This window comes from Pinus tabuliformis, chromosome Q (genome assembly GCF_031772625.1).
Source record: "Pinus tabuliformis cultivar Carrire ecotype Pingquan chromosome Q, CPIR1, whole genome shotgun sequence".
NCBI classification, from domain to species: Eukaryota; Viridiplantae; Streptophyta; class Pinopsida; order Pinales; family Pinaceae; genus Pinus; species Pinus tabuliformis.
In genome coordinates, this window is record NC_142296.1 from 544,215,998 (window position 1) to 544,236,773 (window position 20,776).

The following is a 20,776-nucleotide window of genomic DNA, read 5'->3' on the forward strand; positions in this document are numbered from 1 at the left end:
CAAACTCATGAACATCCCTAGGTATCTATTGAACCTCACAGTTCCTCCTACCAACAGTGTAGTTAGGTATATACACCTTTATATCCTCTTGATGCATCTCCCTGATATGTTGCATCTACTGCCACATACCTTGTGAAGTCTCAGGAGCACTAATACTTGAGTTGATGCTCATACTAGTCACTATACTCGTGCACTATTGTTGCCCCTGATCATGCTACTCAACTCTAGGAGCTTTTGTTGGCTACTCACTCTAATCCTCAGCTGCTAGCAAATCTCTGGATCTCCTATATGACTTGTCCTCTGGGAGTTTTACATCCTCTCCTGACAATGATCTGCCTGGCCCCTGGACTAAAAATTCGATATGCCTTAGAGGTTTCACTGTATCTAACTAAATAGCCTCTCTCTACAGTCTGATCCAACTTTGAATGTGTGTATTCTGGAATGTGAAAATATGCTAGGCTGCCAAATATCCTGAAATGACTAGCATATGGCCTCTTCCCCACGAATGCCTCGTCAGGTGTCATCTTGCCCAATGCTCCATGTGGGACCTTATTCTATATGTAAACTATTGTACTGCATGCCTTTGCCCATAAGTATCCTAGTAGATCCTCGTCATAAAGCATTGATCTCACTGTCTCCGAAATAGAGTGTTTCTTCCTCTCAACAACCCCATTTTGTTGTGGGTTGTAAGGAACTGTCCACTCTCTCCTGATTCCTGCCCTAGTAACAAAACACATGGAACTCCTTACTATGTACTCTCCTCCATTGTCTGACCGAAGAATCTTGATCTTCCTACTTGTCGCATTCTCCACTAGAGCTTTAAACTCCTGAAAGCGCCTGAAGACCTCATCCTTGGTCTTTACAAAGTATATCCATGTCTTCATGGAGAAATCATAGATAAAAGTCGCAAAGTACTCGTATTTCCAGAGAGATTTTGTAGACATTGGAATTTGGAACTAAGTCAAGTACCCCCTATGATCCGTTGTCACCACTTGGAAAAGTTGCTTTCAAAAACTTCCCCAACACGCATCCTCTGCAAACATCATCATGCTCTGTGCTCACCTCTGAAACACCTGTCACCATCTCACGAAGCAATCTAAGTGCTCCATGATAAATATGGCCCATCCTCCTATGCCATAGCTCCCCCTGTTCCCTTGGATTGTTGTTGCTAACCAGTTCCTTAGGAGTGTCCATCTGCAACCTGTATAATTGGCCACTCCTAACTCCAATTCCTATAGGAGATCTCCAATCCTTTTGCTTCAACCTTCAATAGCTCCTGTGCCCTTCTAAAGAGTACATCATACCCCTTATCTTGAAGGATAGATATGGAGATCAAGTTCATCGCAAAGCTTGGCACATGTAACACATCTTGAATCGGAATTAGCTTACCAACAATCCCTCTTGCAGCTAGGTTGCACATGGACTTGTTCCCCATCTGGATCTGAAATTTGATGTCCTCCTTATAGCTGGAGAAGCACTCTGTAACTCCCGTCATGTGAAAAAACGCCCCATTATCAATGTACCAGACTCCCTATGAGGTCGAGCTAGATAGGCAAGCTATCAATGTGAATTCCTAATCCATCCTGCTAGAGAGCTCATCTGCACTCGCTGAAGTTGTTGCATGTTTCTTGCCTTTCTTCTCGTTTCTCTTTGTATGTGAGCAATTTCTAACATAGTGGCCATACCTGTGACAGCCATAGCATTTGACCTTTGAAATGTCCTTCTTCTTCTTCTCACCTTTTCGGTTCAATCCTTTACTGGACCCCTTCTTCACATTTCCTTTCCTGGCTAGGGCCATGTTCTCCTGTTGCTCCTCACTCTTCTAAGTTCTATTGTTGTTGCCACTAACAAGACTGAGCCTCAACTCCTCTTGGGTGAAATAGCTACATAATCGATCCCAACCCAACAACTAGTCTCGTCCATTGATTACTTGGACGAATACATCCCACTGCTTTATAAATCCATTCAAGGCTATACACACCATCTTGTCATCATCTGGTTTGTCTTCCACTGTAGTTAACTCGTCCTACCAATCTAAGTTTGATGAGGTAATTGGTAACGTCTTCACCCTGGTTCATCTTCGTATTCCTCAGCTTCTCTCTAAGAAGTAGCCCCCTGTTAGTGGTCACATCCTGGAACAACTTCAAAATAGCGTCCCACATTTTCCTTCTTGTATCCAACTCAGCAATATGCGGAACTATATGGTCCTTGACTCCATCAAGGATTATCCTCCGTGTTTTAGGATCTTCCTTATGATATGTTGAAAGTTGTTGTGGATTCGTAGGAACAGCTATCACATTGTATGCATAGTCTAAGAGACCATTCTCTTCCAACAACAGCGAAATTTCAGCTTTCCTAGACAACAAAATTTGGGGTTCCATCCAATCTGTCCTGATCTCTCAAACCTGCTGAGGCCATTTTCAAACTCTCGAAAAATAAGCGAAACCCAAATAATTCTAAAGAATATAAACAGGGTTCAAAACCCTCAAACTTTCTCTTCATGTGCCTGCACAGAGCCTTCTTCTGCCCTCAAATCTACTCTGATACCATGTGAAATTTTTAAATCTGTTACAATTTATTGGTTATTATTCTCCTATCAATTGATTATTTGTCTTCTGCAAATATTTTGCGGCAAATATTGAATAGAACACTACTACAACTTCACAGAAAATAAATAAACCATAGGAATTTAGAATTATTGCACACAAATAATAAACAAAAATATTTTCTAATGTCCCTGCAAAAACCCTAAAGGGAAAACCAGTGCAACAAATCAGTGTTTTTATTAATTCTTCAACAAAAACTATGTTTAAGAAATTACAACTGTTTGCCATAAATTAGCAAACCTCCAAAAAAATTTCCAAACACTTATGCAAGTTGATTTAGGCCTCTGGAAGCAAATCAGCCCTCTGATCCAATCTAGCCTCCCTCTGGCTCACTGAATCGGCCATGCGGCCCTGGCGCTCGGCCCTCTCTGGCAAACTCGCACCACTGAGAACATAGACTTGGCCTCCACTGGATTTCGATTTCGACTGACAAACTTGGCCTCCCTATGCAAATCGATCACTCTAGCAATCTTTCTCTTTGCTCCGACAACTCGGCCTCTCTGTAGAATTTGTGTCTCGATGTCTCTGATGTGTTCTCCAAGTCCCCATCGATTTTCGCTTTATAATCTCTTGCTAAGCAATCAACGGCCATGATCTAATCTCAATCAATTGCTAAGATCAATTTGACTTCTAAAAATAACTTTTGTAGAAGCCACTAGAGGAAAATCGATTTACATCAATTAATCATGATTAATTAAGCCATTTCCCTAAGTTAGACTTAGGAAAATTAATAAACTAGCTAATTAATTCTAATTAAAGAAATTTTCCTTAAACTTTTTCTGGGTATTGAAGAGAATCAAATTACTGTGTTCCTTAGCCTCATAGGCACAATCTAAGACTAGAACATTTGTCCAAGCTACATAAACTAACAAATTACACACAATATCCAATGCTAGCAACTACATCATTAGGTCCATTTAATCATTTTTGCATATAAGTGAACAAGGCTTGAAAGTAACGGGCAATTTGACGCTTCAAATAAGGCTTCCCTTCCAAAATTAAGGCTTTGAACTCACAATGGTGTTACCGCTCAAACTAGCATGGATCCTATAGATCAACCACTAGGTCAAGTAGCAACAGTGGCGCGATAGCCCGTCAACGAAAGCTCCCTGCTCTTTACGGACTTTCACCGAGGGGAGGAGTCCTGATATGAGAGGAATCACGAGGATGGATAGATCAATGATAGGAGGTGGAATGATTCCTAAAGCCCATTCATAAGAGAGGCTCAGGTAAGTGGTTTACTTGCTTTAAAAGCAAGGTGATTGGTTCTCTTAGAAGGGCTATGAGGACACTTAGACCAATGTTTGGTGAGTAAATACTTAACAAGGTGTATCTTAGGCATAAAAATCCGAAAGAAATGGTTTCTATGTAATCCTTATAGAGTTTGAGTCACAAAGTGGTGGAACCACAAAGAAACCAAGTGGGCCCAAACTAGGTCAAAGGTGTGGAGTTAATCAACAACAGAGGGGCTTGACCAAGTTAGGGAGAAGAATATGATCAAAGGAATCATTTTCTTGGAATTTGAATGCAATGATCCAAATGAGGTCACTAAACCAAAGCAACCTAGGGAGAGGAATGATCCTTGAGCCAAGGCTTGCAATATCTCAAAATTCCACCATCGGATTGAGCTCAAATTTGGAGGACCCCTTGAGAAGATCCCAACGCAGTTGTGGACCGATTTTCAAGGGATTTTGATGGCTACAAAAAAAGAAAAATCTTGATGCCCTAGGGGACCTTCTAGGGTTAGGCCTAGGATTGGGAGAAGTGAAGAAAAGAAAGCTTATTTTAACCACCAAAGGGATGTGAGGATCAGTGCCTTGTTTCTTAGGTCTAATGGAGTCAAAATACACTTAGACTTAGATCGGAGATTTTCTTATGCTAAGGAGCCCTAATTGCCCTTTGTTAGCCTTTCCAAGTGCAGCAACTAGGTTGTTAGGGATTTATACTTCAATTTGCAAAGGAGATGAAGTTTCAAGGTATTTCAACCTATGAAGTGCCTCTAGGAACATTCACCCACTCCCTCAAAGAGCAAAGCATGCATCAAATCACTTATTCAAGGCTTCAAGAAGAATTTCGCATTTTTTTTAGCCCATACAAGAATAATGATAACAATACCATGCATTAAACAAGATAGATAACAAGAATATCATCAAATTTTACTTACAAGAGAGAGAAAGAGTATATCCATTCATCAACTTTGCATTAGAAAGAAGCTCCAAAGACAATAGCGAAAATCCAAACATCATAGTGCATCAAGAATCTCCAAAAATTTCATCCAAGAAAGCAAGTGCGAAAATCTCTCAAGAGATACTAATCCAATCCAAGTGATGATGAGAGGAATGAATGAGCCTCTCATCTATTTATACAATCCATAAGAGAGTTGAATAGCCTAAATGGCCTAATTAAGCCCCAAATAATAAAATAATGTACAATAGCAACATGACTTGGTGACAAGCCCACCAAGATAGCTCAATAATACAAAGATGAAGCCTCTCAAGAGGGCAAATAGTAGATACAATGAGTCGTTGGGCCATTGAAGAGGCCTAGTGGAGTCCAAAGTGTGCCAATGTGAGAGAATAGGCTCCAAACATAGTGATCAATGGCCCCTTGATACTCAAGCAAATCCAATATGGTGTCCCCAAATGGTGTGGGGGGAACAAAGACATCCTCATGGGTCTCCAAGTGGATTGATAATGCCTATATACCATCCGTAAGGGATAGAATGATGACATAAGCCCTCCCTCTATCTCCCATGTTGAGACACATCTTCATCTAGGCCCTGGAACATCTGCCAAGTGTGTGGTGCAAGTGTGAAGTCGACTAAGCATGGTGGTCCAAGTGCATCATCCTCATCCAAAAAGGTGGAACACGAGCAATCAACTAATGATGTTGATGGATCCATTAAGTAGCAATCTTCTCTCTGCTATGATGGATGCCCATGGCTCTCAACGCTCACCCTACATGTGTCAATATGACCCTTTGGAGGGCTTGGACCCTGTATAGGGAGACCAAACCCCAAATGGGGACCCACCTGCAACCCTGTATAAGATCCAATGCGTCACCTTGACTTCCAGTACAACAAAACATTAGAGTAATCCCTCTGCCTCTTACTCCCTCTGCCTGTTGGAATCACTGAACCTAGCAAGCCAAATTTTTCTACCAACCTACACTGAAAAATCGATCTACCTAGCGATTTGATCTGCCTGGCTTAACCTTTGCGCAGCCTCCAGAAATTCATCCTGTTGCTCCCACTGAACAGTGAATTTTTGCTTTCGCTTCTGAGCATTCCTTGTCTGATCAATCACACTTTGATACCATGTGAAAATTTCAAGTATGAAATCCTATTGAAGCAACTGGAGTAAATTCTTCTGATTGTTAATTAATTTAACAATTTATTTGCTATGGAAAATATCGAATAAATCACACTGCAACCTTCACAAAAAGACTACAAAAAATAATAGCGCTAGAAACTAAGAAATGCTAGCACACACACATAAAATATGACAATTATTTCGGAAAAACCCACCTTGGGAAAACCAGTGCAACAGCTGAGGGTTTTATATTATTAAGAAGCAATGAATTTATCTAAGTACAATCTAGATGTCGAATATTGGCTATCCTGTAGAGAAAATACTGGAAAAAATATCTTGAGAGAAATTACCCTCACTCCAAGCAATCCCGACACTTGACTACCACTAAAAATCAAGCCATCACACACTGCAACCTTCACAAAAATACTGCAAAAAATAATAGCGCTAAAAACTAAGAAATGCTAGCACACACACATAAAATAGGACACAATTATTTTTGGGCAAAGGTCCCTGGAAAAACTCACCTTGGGAAAACCAATGCAACTGCTGAGGGTTTTATATTATTAAGTAGTAGTGAATTTATTTGAGTACAATCTAGATGTCGAATATTGGCTATCCTGCAGAGAAAATATTGGCAAAAATATCTTGAGGGAAATTACCCTCACTCCAAGCAATCCCGACACTTGACTACCACTAAAAATCAAGTCGTCCACCTAGTCTTGCATAGCTTCTATGTCACCCTGGCACAGTCTGCTACACGCTCAGCCTGCACTCGCATTGCCTACCCTCGCACTGCCTGCAATCGCGCTATCTGCATTCACTCTACTCAGAACAACTGAAAATCAAGTCGTCATGCCTACTACTAACTGGGAAAATGCTTCTCTGACCCTCTAGAACCTCTGTCCGACCTCTAAAATTAAAAATGTCTTCTTCCTTCAGCAAATCGAACTACCCTCTAAAGCTTCTGTGTTGCCTCTGCACAAATTCCTAGAGAAATTTCGGCCTCTCTGCAAATGCACTCACCGGATCTAGAAATCTTCCTTCGGCTTCACTATAAAAGAATATTGAATGAATTAGGAATGAGCAAACAGCTCAATGATAATACAGAGATATTTACAATAATAGAAACATCAGGTTTCTATGTAGAATATGGAAACAATCAGTTTCATCTTAAGAAACTGCTAAAAGAATAAAAATAGCAACAGCTAAAAGAATGAGCATTAAATACTAAATAGAAATATTCTAATACCCTCCCTTAATGCTCAATCTATTTACAACACCAATAGACCCTCGGAATTTTACAAATTTATCAGGACCAAGGGGCTTGGTGAAAATGTCGGCGGGCTGCTCTGTTGTGGGAACATATTGCAACTGAACTGAGCCGTCTTCAACCAGCTGGCGAATGTAGTGGCAATGAGTTTCCACATGCTTTGTTCGTTCATGAAAGACTGGATTCTTGGCAAGTTTGAGCACTCCCTGATTATCACAGAACAAAGGAGTAGGCCCTGTCTGGAAAACATGCATATCTGCAAGCATACGTCGAAGCCAAACTGCCTCACAGGATGCCTTAACTGCTCCCCGATACTCAGCTTCTGTTGAGGAGAGAGCCACTGTCTGTTGCTTCTTACTAGTCCAAGTAACAGCACCAGATCCTAGACTAAACACATTCCCAGCTGTAGATTTACGGTCATCAACCGAACCGGCCCAGTCAAAGTCAGTGTAGCCACTGAGAATAGGATTTGAACTACGAGTATATAAGAGGCCATAATCAGAAGTACCACGCACATATCGTAGCACCCGCTTTGCTGCTATCCAATGATCAGCTTTAGGAGCTGACATGAAGCGGGAAATGTAGCTTACTGCAAAACTGATGTCAGGTCTGGTAGCAGTAAGATAGATGAGACTACCCACTAATTGCCTGAATAAAGTTTCATCCACAAGGGGAGAGGGTGACTGTGCTGAAAGTTTGAGCCCTGGTTCCATAGGAGTCGTGGCCGGTTTGCAATCCTGCATTCTGAACCTTTCCACAAGATTTTTGGCATACTTGGACTGAGAGAGAAAGATCTGATTTTCAATCTGCCAAACTTCAACCCCCAGGCAGTAATGAAGAAGTCCCAAGTCTGTCATCTCAAAAGTTCTGCATAGATCTTGTTTGATCCCATGAATCAAATGTGCAGAGCTGCCAGTAATGATAAGGTCATCCACATAGACAACCACAAACAAGATATCACCACTAGTATGCTTGATATACAGGTTTGCATCAGATGGACTCCGCTGAAAACCCTGATCTGTCAGGTACTGATCAATTTTCATGTACCAAGCCCGAGGAGCTTGTTTCAATCCATAGATTGCTTTAGCTAACCGACACACTTTCTGTTCTTGACCAGCAACCTTGAATCCTGGAGGCTGCGTCATGTAGACTTCTTCTTGGAGATCACCATTTAGGAAAGCACTCTTTACATCCATCTGATGAACTTTCCAATTGAACTGAGCTGCTACTAGCTAGAGCAAGGACAAGCCTTATGGTACTCATCTTGGCTGTAGGAGCAAAAGTCTCCTCATAGTCGATGCCTTCCTTCTGTGAGAACCCTCGAGCCACAAGATGAGCTTTATACTTGTCTATGGTTCCATCAGCTTTGTATTTCACTTTATACACCCATTTGCAGCCTATGGGCTTTTTTTCGGCAGGAAGATCAGAAAGCGTCCAGGTGTGATTCTTCTGAAGACTCTGGAATTCGGCTTCCATAGCCTGTTCCCACTCAGATGTACCCTTAGCCTCTGAATAGGTTTGAGGCTCAAAAATACTGTGTAAGTTAGCCATAAGAGCGAAATTGACTGTAGACTGTTGTCTGTTCTTATGTCTAGAAGTTCTACCTTCAAGGAGCTCATCATCCCGGAGATCACCAATGGTTTTAGCCCACCATTTAGGCCGAAGAGTAGAAGAACCAATATCAGGAGTAGAGGAACCAATATCAGGAGGAGGTGGAGTAGACTCAAGAGCAATAGGGGCAGCAAGGGGAGGGTTATTTTCTGGAGGAAGCTCAGATAGAGTATTATCAAATACTGATGCTACATCATCCCTCCCATCAGGTGGACCGACCGGAAGAAGAACACTGTGAGGCTGATCCTCAGAACGCTGCTCAGAAGAAGAAGACTGAAAGAATCCTCTGTCTTCATCAAATACTACATCTCGACTGAAGCTAAGACGACCAGTAGCTATATCTATCAGCCTATAGGCCTTGTGATGATCACTGTAACCTGTGATCATGAGTTTCTGGCTTTTGGAATCCAACTTAGAGCGCTTAGCCGGTGGAATCCAAACATATGCAACTGAGCCAAATACTTTGAGGTGACTGATCTTAGGCTTACGACCAGACCAAACTTCTTCAGGAGTCTTCCCTTTAACAGCCTGAGTAGGTGATTGGTTAAGAAGGTAAACAGCAGTAAATACTGCTTCAGCCCAGAATTTGTTTGGAACACTCCTGTGTTGTAACATGGAACGAGCCATTTCAACAACCATGCGATTGCGACGCTCGACAACACTGTTCTGCTGGGGAGTGTAAGGTGTGGTTAATTGTCGTTTGATGCCATGAATATCACAGAAGTTGGCAAAAGCTGAGGAACAAAATTCCCCCCCATTGTCGGTTCTAAGGGTCATGATATTACACCCAGATTCTTTTTCAACTAAGGTTTTAAACTTCTGAAAGGTACTAAGAGTATCAGATTTATTTTTAAAAAAATACACCCACATCTTTCTACTGAAGTCATCTACAATAAGTAAAAAATATTTGCAAGCAGTGATAGAAGCTGTATTCATAGGACCACAAATGTCAGCATGAAGTAACTGAAGTACCTTAGATGCACGCCAAGATTCTCCACTTTTAAATGAAGACCGATGTTGCTTTCCCGCTTGACAGGCGCTGCATACCCCCAACTGCTGAGTCTGAATATCAGGTAATCCTGACACAAGTCCCTCCCGAGAGAGCTGAGAGAGATACTGCATATTTAGATGCCCATATCGCTGATGCCATAGAGTGCTGATGAGAGAGACACGTGCTGCTAGAGCTACTTCTGGAGAGTCACTGGTGTCAAGTAGCCTGTATAGACCATGGTCCTCTAGGCCAACAGCAACTATTAGACTGATCTCCCTGTCAATGATGGAGCACTTGTGTGCACTGAACACAACATCGAGCTGAGGAGAATTCCTCATAATCTGGCTGACAGATAGCAGATTAATCTCCATACCAGGAACATAGTATACATTCAGAAATATGAGCGTGCGTCCACCAGACTGAATTTGAACTGTACCCCTGCCAGCTACAGTGTACTTTTCACCTCCACCAAATACCACGGAATCACTGAAAGGTGAGAAGTCAATAAACCAGTCACGCCTGTGAGAGAAGTGGCGTGATGCACCAGAATCAATGTACCATGCAGAGGAAAGAACATGTTCTGAAGACCTTTTAGCCATAAAGGCGTAAAAGGCAGAATCTGTCTGCTCGGAATGTTCTGCAACATTTGCTGTCTGATGTGGCCCTCCCTGTTTCTTCTGTTCAGAAGCAATCCTCTGTCGGCAATCTTTCTTCATGTGACCGAACCTGTGACAGTAATTACACTGCACACTTTTCTTCCTAGCAGGATCAAACAGTTGAGAAGAGCCTTTCTGCTGAAAGAACTGAGAGGACTGGTATTTTGCAGCAAATGCATTTTCCGAGGGCAATAATGACGCACCACTACCAAACTGTTGTTTCCACCGATCCTGCTGCAGAAGTTTGGTACATAAATCTGGAAACTTCAGATCAACATTGGTTGTAATGCTGAGTGTTTCTATGAAGTGTTCATAAGATTTCGGTAGACTTTTCAGAGTAATGACTACCATATCTTCTTCCTCCATGGTCCGACCAATGGCTTCGAGCTGATCTCGAATGTCTTTAATTTTGTTGAGATGTTCCTGTAAAGACATATGTTCATCCATCATGATGGAGAACAACTGATTTTTGAGAAAAAATGCTCTGCTTTTGTCAGATGTCTCGTGCAGTTCTTTCAACTGTTGCCAGATTTCGGCAGCGGTCTTGCCAGAAGGAATCTGAGGTAACTGATCATCAGCGACAGAGAGCTTGAGAGGCATAACAGCCTCTCGATTTCGATCATCAAATTTATCTTGATCGGTACCAGCTGTACCGGGACGAGGCTCTTTGCCCAAAATGAGCTGATCAAGACGCCTGTATTCAAAAATGGTCAGCATTCTTTGTTTCCAAATGTTATAGTTGCTGCCATTAAAGCATTGATTTCCTTCTAACATCAGATTGGTGAGCGTGGCCATTTTCCCAAAGACAATACAGAAGTCTGACACACAAAAAAATGTAGCTGCCTGCTTAAAATTCCTCTTTCAAGATGACTGTACCAAACCTTAACAAATTCTGCTTTGAAAGAAATAGTCTTGCACAAAAATAACTCAGATCTGTATCAGTGCACCAGATCAAAAACACCAAACCAAAAAAAACTCAGATCTGTATCTTCATAAAATTAAAGCTGATTTGAAGAGAGAGAAAAAGAATACGTAGACTGAAGTTGTCCACGATTATGTATACGTTGTTCTGGTCCCACCACTTCAAAGGAAAATCACAATAAACTTTAATCAAATCGCTAATCAAACACGTGAATCTGGAAAATGTCGTTACTTGAAAATACCGTCACTGGAAAATGCCATCACTGGAAAATGCGTGATATTTTTAATGCCGTCACTATAATCTGAAAAATGTCGTCACGTGATGCAAGCGGGGCTTAAATCTCTGGAGGATCTCGATCTGTTGAATACGTGAGCCAAAATATGTGAGGGAAAAAAAACTGTTTAATTGTAGCTTCGACTTTGGACGCAAACGCTTCAACTTCGGTTTCCGCTACCGCTTCCGGTTAGGCCCTCGATCTGGTGGAGGAGACAGTCAATAGATTGATACCACGGGGGGCAGCCAATGGAATGATATTACTGTAACTTGATATGATTCGAGCGTGCGATTCCCGTGTAGCGAAGACTGTGTGGGCGTCGGGCGTGTAGACTGTGTTGCCACGTTCCCGTGTGGGAAAGCAAATCCTCAGCTGAGCAGCGAACACTTATATTCTCAGTGGCTAGGCTTCAAGTGCCACGATGAGACAACAAAGCTTCAAACAAATAAACTGTTCAACCGACAAATAGACTGCTGCCCCCGGATTCGAAATGTCAGATTTTAATTTCAAGGCAATTTCACGATTCCGCCACAAAGTTAATTCCTCATAAAATGACAATGCAGGAGAAGAATCCCTTTCTGTATCGAGATTGACGACTGTAAGCTTTTATCACAGTGAGCAAAGCCGAGGCTAAGACTCAGTGAAGGCTACCTGGCTTACAGAGGGCTCGACCTTAGAAAGGAATGAAGGAACTCAAGAGATTAGAATACGAAGCGGATAGCTGATCAAGAAATCTACAGACCCTGAGAGCAGTTTCGAAATGAACTACTGAATTTTTCAAACTATGAAAAATTATTTCGAAAAAATCCTTGTGCTCTGATACCATAAAAGAATATTGAATGAATTAGGAATGAGCAAACAGCTCAATGATAATACAGAGATATTTACAATAATAGAAACATCAGGTTTCTATGTAGAATATGGAAACAATCAGTTTCATCTTAAGAAACTGCTAAAAGAATAAAAATAGCAACAGCTAAAAGAATGAGCATTAAATACTAAATAGAAATATTCTAATACACTATCCCTACCCCTCTCTGTCTTTGCTTCCTTCTACCTCAAACTCTTTCGGCTGTTACCTCTGGAAAATTGACTCGCCCAAGGAAATCGATCTTTGTGTCTCCATAAGTGTGTTCTCCATCTACCCATCGAATTATTCTTATAATCCTTTGTTGGACCTCTAACAGCCAAGATTAAAACTTAATCAAGGACCCAAATTATTTCCCAGTTGATCCGTGTGAGTTTCTAGATGATTCACACCTTATGTTAATTAATTTTGATTAATTAACCAGATTTCCTAAGTTTAGAATTAGGAAATATTAAAAAATAGGCTAATAATCTAATTGAGACACTTCTAAGTGGAATTTCCAAAAACAATTTTTGGATTATGAAAAACTCATACGTTTTACCTCTCCACAAAGTTTCGAAACTAGAACACCTCTGATGCTACAAAAACTAACACATATGATGTAATGATGTTATAATGTTGTGGGGTGAATTAAATGTGTAAATGTTGAAATGCAATTATCTAAAGAAAAGAACAATATAGCCCTAAGAAATATTAACACTGCCGTCGTGGAATCTTGTTGGAAGATTACATTTTACCCCTTTTATTAATTATTATCTATCTTATTATGGTGACCCCTTTATTTTTATTGTCAATAGTCCATAGGATCTAGATAAGCTAAGACTCAACCTCCTTTTGCTTCTAAGGGTCAGAAAGGGATATTACATGGAGGATGGACTATGCAAAAGAGTAAGAGGAAAAAGTCTAGACACTCTTCCTAGGCAAAGGAATTGCTTAAAGATGTTGGGTCAAAGTCATAGCCAAAATCTGACAAGGAAGCGGCCATAACCTTACCTAAGAGACAATAAATGAAGTTGGGTGATTTTATGTCTTGCAAAAGTTTTAGTAGCCTAAGTACGAGGTTGATCCCCAAATAAAGGTATCCCTTGTTTCTTGGAATATGAAAATAGTAGTCATACCCCATGAGACAACGTCTCTTAACAGTACCCAATATGCCTTGGTTATAGCCAAACAAAATGCATAAACCAAAACATGAAAATGCTTGAATTTATAGGAACATGTTCATATATTATGCTTATGGAACTATGCAGATAGTTATTTGAATATACAGAAGATATCATAATATCTACTATAATGCTTAGCAATATTCCGATAAAAGCATATTGACTTCTTTCAAAACCAAAATCATAACACAAGTTATCCTAAAGTGTGACTCTCTTTAAAAGTCTACAAAATGTGGTGAATCCCTTGTGTTCTAATTTCAAAACGGTAATTTTTTTCTGAAAAGGAAAAATTTCAGAGTGGATATTCATATACAACAGAATAACTTTAGAGAAATAATAAAAATGTAAGCAGGAACATAATTCACCTGTAAAAGAAATGGTGCATGTCTTATCACAGTCTTTGTTGTAATGTCCTTCCCCCAAGGTAACCTTTGCCCAACTCGAACTAAAGATTCCTGCAAAGTGTCCACATTAAAACAATAGTGTCAGTGTTAATAGTCAAATATTGTAGTAGAAACATGACAATACTAAACATGATTTCCTTCAAGAATTTGGTTAAGGATTTTCACTGATTCTTAAAATGTGACCTACTTAATAATGATTTCAAGATTATCATATTCACTTTATCCATCAAGAATGCCATTCTCACAATTTTGTATTGAAGATGATATCAGAGTTTGGATTTTGTGATTCATGACATTGGTTGATTTTTATAGGTATGTTGTTATGAGTCATGACCCTCTTAACTCTCCTATTAATCTCTTATATTAATTCTTCTTCAACTTGACTCACCTCCTGCCTATTTTTGCAAGACCCGTGCATGAATAATGTGTCACAAGGCATTCCTCTTCTATATATTCTACTAGTAGAGGCATCCATCATATTGTTATCGTAATTTGGAGATTTCCACCCTCACAAAAGTGCAAACTTTTCCTTGCAATTGTGCTCTTGAGCTGTGTTGTTGTTTACATGTCGCAAATATTACTTCATAGAAAAAATAAGTACATCTGGAAAATCTCATCCTCAAAAAAACAACAGAGGTACTAGGAAAATCTCATCCTCAAAAAACCAAAAAGACAAGCATATGGACCTATGAACAAAGAGGAAGGGACTCACCTCTCGATGGAAAACCCTAAACTACATCTCACAAGCAAGGCCAACTCCTACTTAAAGCTCCTGAATTTGCCTAGATTAAAATGAGAGAAGTCCACCTGAATTGTGTTTTTGAACTGTGTTCACTATTCAAAGATTCACTTCAACATGTATTCGAGTGATTTCATGTGCAGGCTTATGTGACAAGCAATTCTAAGAGGAATTGAATTTTTGGTTAATAATTTTTCACATATTCCATACAGTTCCTTGGTTTGATACAGAAAAAGATTGCCCTAGTGCAAAGATTAGGATTTTTCAAGATGAATTTTCTCTCTAAGCTTCTATATCAGGACACCTTGTGAATCATTGCAAAGTCAAGCTCTTTAGATTGGTCCAACACTTTTCAAAAACAATGATTCAATAGCTCAAGTCTTTTACCCTTTTGCAACAACACCTTATCCTATATGCCTACAACTATCTTTCACAAGCTCTAAACCATATTATAGGAAGTCAGATTGGAAATGGCTAATTTCAAAGATTAAAAAAATGGGCTATATTATGGTAAAATCGCTGGCTCTCACTTGGAGGCAGTGTTACCGTAGTCAAGGCAGTGTTGGATGCAATTCCAGTGTACTAGCATGCCCTGGCATTTATACATAAGGGGATTCTAGATACTATAAGGAAGAACTATTCTAAATTCTTGTGAACAAGGAAAAGAGAACAAGAAGGAACTCCCTTGGTTAAATGGTAGTCACTAGGCAAACCAAACGACAGCCAGTGGGTGGGCACTAAAACAAATCCACCTTTTTTGTGAAGGCATTGGCAGCTACAAGCCTTTGGACATGTTGTTATCTTGTCCCCCCCCCCCCCCACCCTACCCCCCAGCCCAGTGAAGCGAGCAAAGTTCCTTCTATAAATTAATTACTCCAAAAGTCTTGGAATATCAAGATATCCATAAGGATACAAATATTATATATTATTATGTCCGAATAAGAATGAAAATGAATGATTTACAAATGAGAACGATAGGCTTGCTTATATACCAAGCAAGTGTCTCTTCATGAAGAGTCATGTCCTATTAGACATGCCTCTTCAACCTAATTACTAGCTTAACTAACTATTATTTATGATTATTATCTTTTACATTATATTTATATTATTTATATATTTTATTCGTTACATTGCCTCCTTCCCCAAAAAGCTTTGTCCTCAAAGCTTGTCGATGCAAAAAAGCTTGATCTCTTTTTCGGCTTCGAACGTCTTTCTCTCTTGGAATAGTCATCCTTGTTGATACAAGTTGATATGATCTTCTTAGTAACAAACAAAATTGTCACACTGAGAAGGGATCAAACCATCCCAGATTAATCTTCTGTATAGTACTCTGATCACTGGAATTTTGTAACGACTTTTTAGCATAAGACTGGATTGATTTTACGTCATTATTCTCTGAAACATCAATTTGTTGTTTCTGGTCTGAATGGTCCCGATACGTAGCATGGTTGAGTTGTTTGCTCTCATGATTCGGATGTCGATATAAAGTTTTTAGATTTTCTTCTGGCGAAGATGTTGTTGAATTGGTTATGGAACATTCACTTGGGATGTCTATTATCTGAATTGCAACATCTACGTGTGTCATTTCTTCAACTGACTTGTCTTCTTGACTTGTCATATTCACGGGATCGGTATTCATTCCCTTATTTTCAATTTGAACGGTTGCAACTGGAGATTCTGATACTTCTACTTGAATGACTTGTTCCAACTTATCTTTTAATGCTTTCTTATCCTCCTTAAGTTTCTTAGTTTGATTGAGCAGACTTTGATTATGGTTTCTCAAACGTAAAAGTTCTTTGTTTTTTGATTCATCAACCTTATTTTCAGTGTTTTGAATTTTAAGTTTTTCATCTTTTAGATCTCTGATTTGTTCTAATAAATTTTTATTAAGGTTCTTTAAACGCAAATTTTCCTCTTCTTGTTCTGATAAATGCTGCTTGAGTTCCATTCTTTGAGACTTTATTCTTCTTTACTTGTGCCAGTAATTTTTCGACGTGGTCCTTGAGACGAGAAATTTCTTCATCCTTTTCCATTATTTCTTTGTAATGTATATCCACAAGATTTTTATGTTCACAATCTAACACTTCCTTGCTTTGTTGAATTTTGGCTATCTTGTCATTCTCTTGATCTTTTAGTTGCACTTTCTCGGTACACTGGATAACATCATTCTGTGGAAGTGATGATGGATATAGAGAATCGATGAAGGATTTCATTCTCTTTATCTTATTTATGATAGTTGATATTTTTCTTGGATTCCTCTCTCCGAGAGGTGTAGGATTGATCTAAAGATCCTTTGATTCCGACATTTAAAAATGAAGATAAGAATTTATTTATATTATGGACAGATTGTCAAGGTCGGCCAGCAAGCAAAACAAGGATTCAAACCCCCAACTCATCCTCAACGTTGCATATAAAAGGAGGAGACCTCAAGTCATTTTATGATCATCTCATCTTCTCACATCTCTCTCTCCTCACTTGATTGGGCACGCTAATCTAGGCAACTGTCTCTCACACATGCGAAGGAAGGAGGATGTTATTTGTTTGACCATGTTGACCAACGTTGACCGAATTTCAGAAGCTTTATTTTTGGTTGCGTTGACCAACGTTGACCTCTTTTTTACTGCGGATTGGGTGAGGTATCTTCTCCTTGGAAGGCCGCAGATCTCGGCACTGAAATCAATCTGACCTCTCATCTGACCAGCATTGACTACCCTAGGTTTGGCTGCAGTTTGACTTTCGTTGCCTAGCTTTTGAATGGACTTTTTCGAACTGTTTAGGATTGATTAGGGTTGTTGTTGGAGGCCGAAGTTAACAGGGTTTGACCGAGTTGTTTAGAGGAAGGATTCTGCCCTTCTTTTACTAGTGTTGACTTTTCTGGTTAGGGTTTTTCTGTTGCTGTCATAAATTATCAAATTCTATTTTGTACTATCTCTCTCTCTGCTGAACTACTGAAGAATATAAGAAGAATTGATCAAGGGACATTCGGGTTTGTCCGTAGTTGGTGCCACATCTTGTGTCCTCTTGTCTTGGCTTGTCTTCTACTGTTTATATTTATGTTCTATCTGCATTTTACTATCATGCCGATGTGATTGCTAAACTATATATTGATATTGGGCTAATAAAGAAATTGAAGTAAATTGCTCTTAAGCATAGAACATACCATTGTTACCTAAAATTAACATGGTATTAAAGTTGAGGTGAAGACAAAGCCCAAGCAAGAGTGAAAGAGCAATCACCAAAGGCAGTTGGACAAGGACAAAAGGCTCAATGGGTTCCTCATCCCACTTCCCAGCTAAAGACAAGCTCCGTGAAAAGTCTGACTATCATGGATGGAAGATGTCTCTTGATTTGACCATGGAAGAACAAGAAGTGTTGGATTATGTGAAGGGTAAAATCCTTGAGCCTCCTTCAAATGCACCAGCTGTTGCGAAGACCAAGTACAGTAGGCATGAAGTCAGAAAAAAAGATTATCAGAGATTCCATTGACAAGCGTCTGGTGGCCTACATCTCCGATTTGAACACCTCCAAGGAGATCTACAACAGTTGGTCAACATGTTCAAGGTTAGTGATGCAAATCAAATTTAATTTCTCAAAAATAAGTTGAAGGATATTAAGAAGGGCAAGGACGAGGATATTCAATCCTACTTCTTAAGGAGCACTGGGATCAAGAATGATCTACTTTCGATTGGAGAGGTCATTCTTGACAGGGAACTTACTATCACTACCCTTGGCGAACTCCCACCCGAGTGATATATATTTAAAACCACTATTCTCAATAATGATCGAATTCCAGGGTTTGAAGAATTGATGTCGAAATGCATTCAAGAAGAAACAAGAATGGTGTAGCAAGAAATGCTTTCTAATAGAAGCAACTCCACTGCTTTCTCTACTCATGCCAAAAGGAGAAATAATGTTGGATCTAAAGGTCATTTCAATGGAAAGCCTGGATCTAAGGGTGGACGGAAGGGCAGGTGCTTTGTTTGCAATAAGTTTGGCCACTATGCAAGGGAGTGTCCAAATAGAAGAGACACATCACATGATGATGATCACAATCATTCTAGGGGTATCTTCAACAACAACAATCAAAGAAATGGCAGGTTCAATGGCAAATGAAAAAGGAATGTGGGACATCACGGAAATGGTCAACCCTCCAAGAAAGCAAGGAACTCTAGGTATGAAGAATCAGATGTTGTTAACAATAAGAAAAAGGAATACTACCTTATATCGGCCCTCTCCACTACCTCTCCACCAGACACATTGGGGAATTGCCTAATTGATAATGGTGCCTCAAGGCACTTCTCCGAATACATGGAAGCTCTCTCTAATCTGATAGAGAAGGAGACAAACTTGGATATTATCCTTGGAGACAATGCCACCTATCCCGTGAAAGGAGTAGGGAATGTTACCCTTCAATTGAATCAAGGTAACATGATTCATTTACAAGAAGTCCTATATGTACATGATCTCAAGAAGAACCCTGTGTCCATCTTGGCAATGGAAGACAAAGGATACAAGGTGGCATTCATCGAAGGAAAGGTACATGTTTGGAAAAGAAATTTAAAGATGCTTTTACTCTTGGGTTCAGGTTGACACTTTATATCAAGTTGGAGGAATCCATTGGGAGCCATGTCTTGCGACACATCTCTACAATCTGAACTACGGCACCGGAGGTTTGCCCATCTTCATTATAAGGCTCTTCCGAATGTGAGATAGATGGTGACAGGTATGCCTGAGTTCAAAGTAGAGCATGAAGGTGTATGTTCGGGATGTGCCAAAGGAAAACTTACAAAGGGCTATTCCCCTCAAGTAATAGCAAGACCACAGATATATTACAGTTGATCCACTCTGACATATCTGGTACAATGCCTGTAAACTCTTTGGGACGATATTTATATTATCTCACCTTTATGGATGATTATTCTCGCAAGACTTGGATCTACTTCTTGAAAAATAAGGCTGAAGAGTTCACCTAGTTCCATCACTTCAAAGCCATGATCAAAAATAATCCGAGCAGAGAATCAAGATATTGAGGACTGATAATGGGACTGAGTACGAATCAAATGAATTCCATGATTATTAAAGAGAAGCTGACATTAAGAGTGAGACTACAACACCAAACACTCCCGAGAAGAATGGTGTGGCTGAAAGAAAAAATCGTACTATTGTAGAAGTTGTTCGTGCCATGCTTCATGATCAAGGGCTTCCGAAGTTTCTATGGGTTGAAGCTACAAATACTATCGTGTATGTTCAAAACCGATGTCCTCATCAAGCATTGGACTCTAAGACTCTCAAAGAAATGTTCACTGGTAAGAAACCCGATGTCTCTCATTTTAGAATTTTTAGAAGTCTCATATATTTTCATGTGCAAAAAGAGAAGAGAAGCAAATTGGCCCATTGGGTGCATCACGGAATAAAGGAATCTTTGTGGGTTATAGCGAAAATTCTAAGGGCTATTGAATTTATGTGGTTGGTCAAAGGGAAGTTGAGATAAGTCATGATGTCACCTTTGATGAAGATATGGCCCTCAGCAAGATCAACAACCTTCCTATCCCAAGGAAGGATAGAAGCTGACACCGGAAAACAGGGTGAAAAAGAGGACGAAAAGATGTCTGATGTTGATGAACCTATGGATCCTATTGATCCTCCTCCAAGAGGAGACCCTTATGGCTTAGGGAGACTCAAAGATGTTGAAAGACATATTGCACCAAGGGGTACTTTCCGTGAGAGCAAGAAGTCGAACAGGTATCAAGGATACTTGACTCTCATGAGCACTATCATTCAAAATGAGCCTTCATCACTTGAAGAAGTTGTGAAGCAACAAGTATGGAAGGATGCTATGAATGAAAAATACGAGTCTATTATGAAGAATGATGTCTAGGATGTGGTTCCTAGACCCCAAGACAAATCGGTTGTCACCTCTAAGTGGCTCTACAAAATCAAGCATGGAGTTGATGGAAGTGC

At 39.8% G+C, this 20,776-nt stretch overlaps 1 protein-coding gene across 5 annotated transcripts in view; it reads right to left on the reverse strand.

Annotated features, from left to right (window-relative positions):
• LOC149220598 (POLLEN-EXPRESSED TRANSCRIPTION FACTOR 2) overlaps positions 1–20,776 on the reverse strand; it is a 305,610-nt gene that overhangs the window by 77,781 nt on the left and 207,053 nt on the right. For all 5 annotated transcript variants that reach the window (XM_089384829.1, XM_089384826.1, XM_089384825.1 and 2 more), the window contains exon 8: positions 14,038–14,127. In XM_089384829.1, coding sequence (XP_089240955.1) covers positions 14,038–14,127 — 90 coding nt within the window. The remainder of the gene's footprint in view (positions 1–14,037; positions 14,128–20,776) is intronic.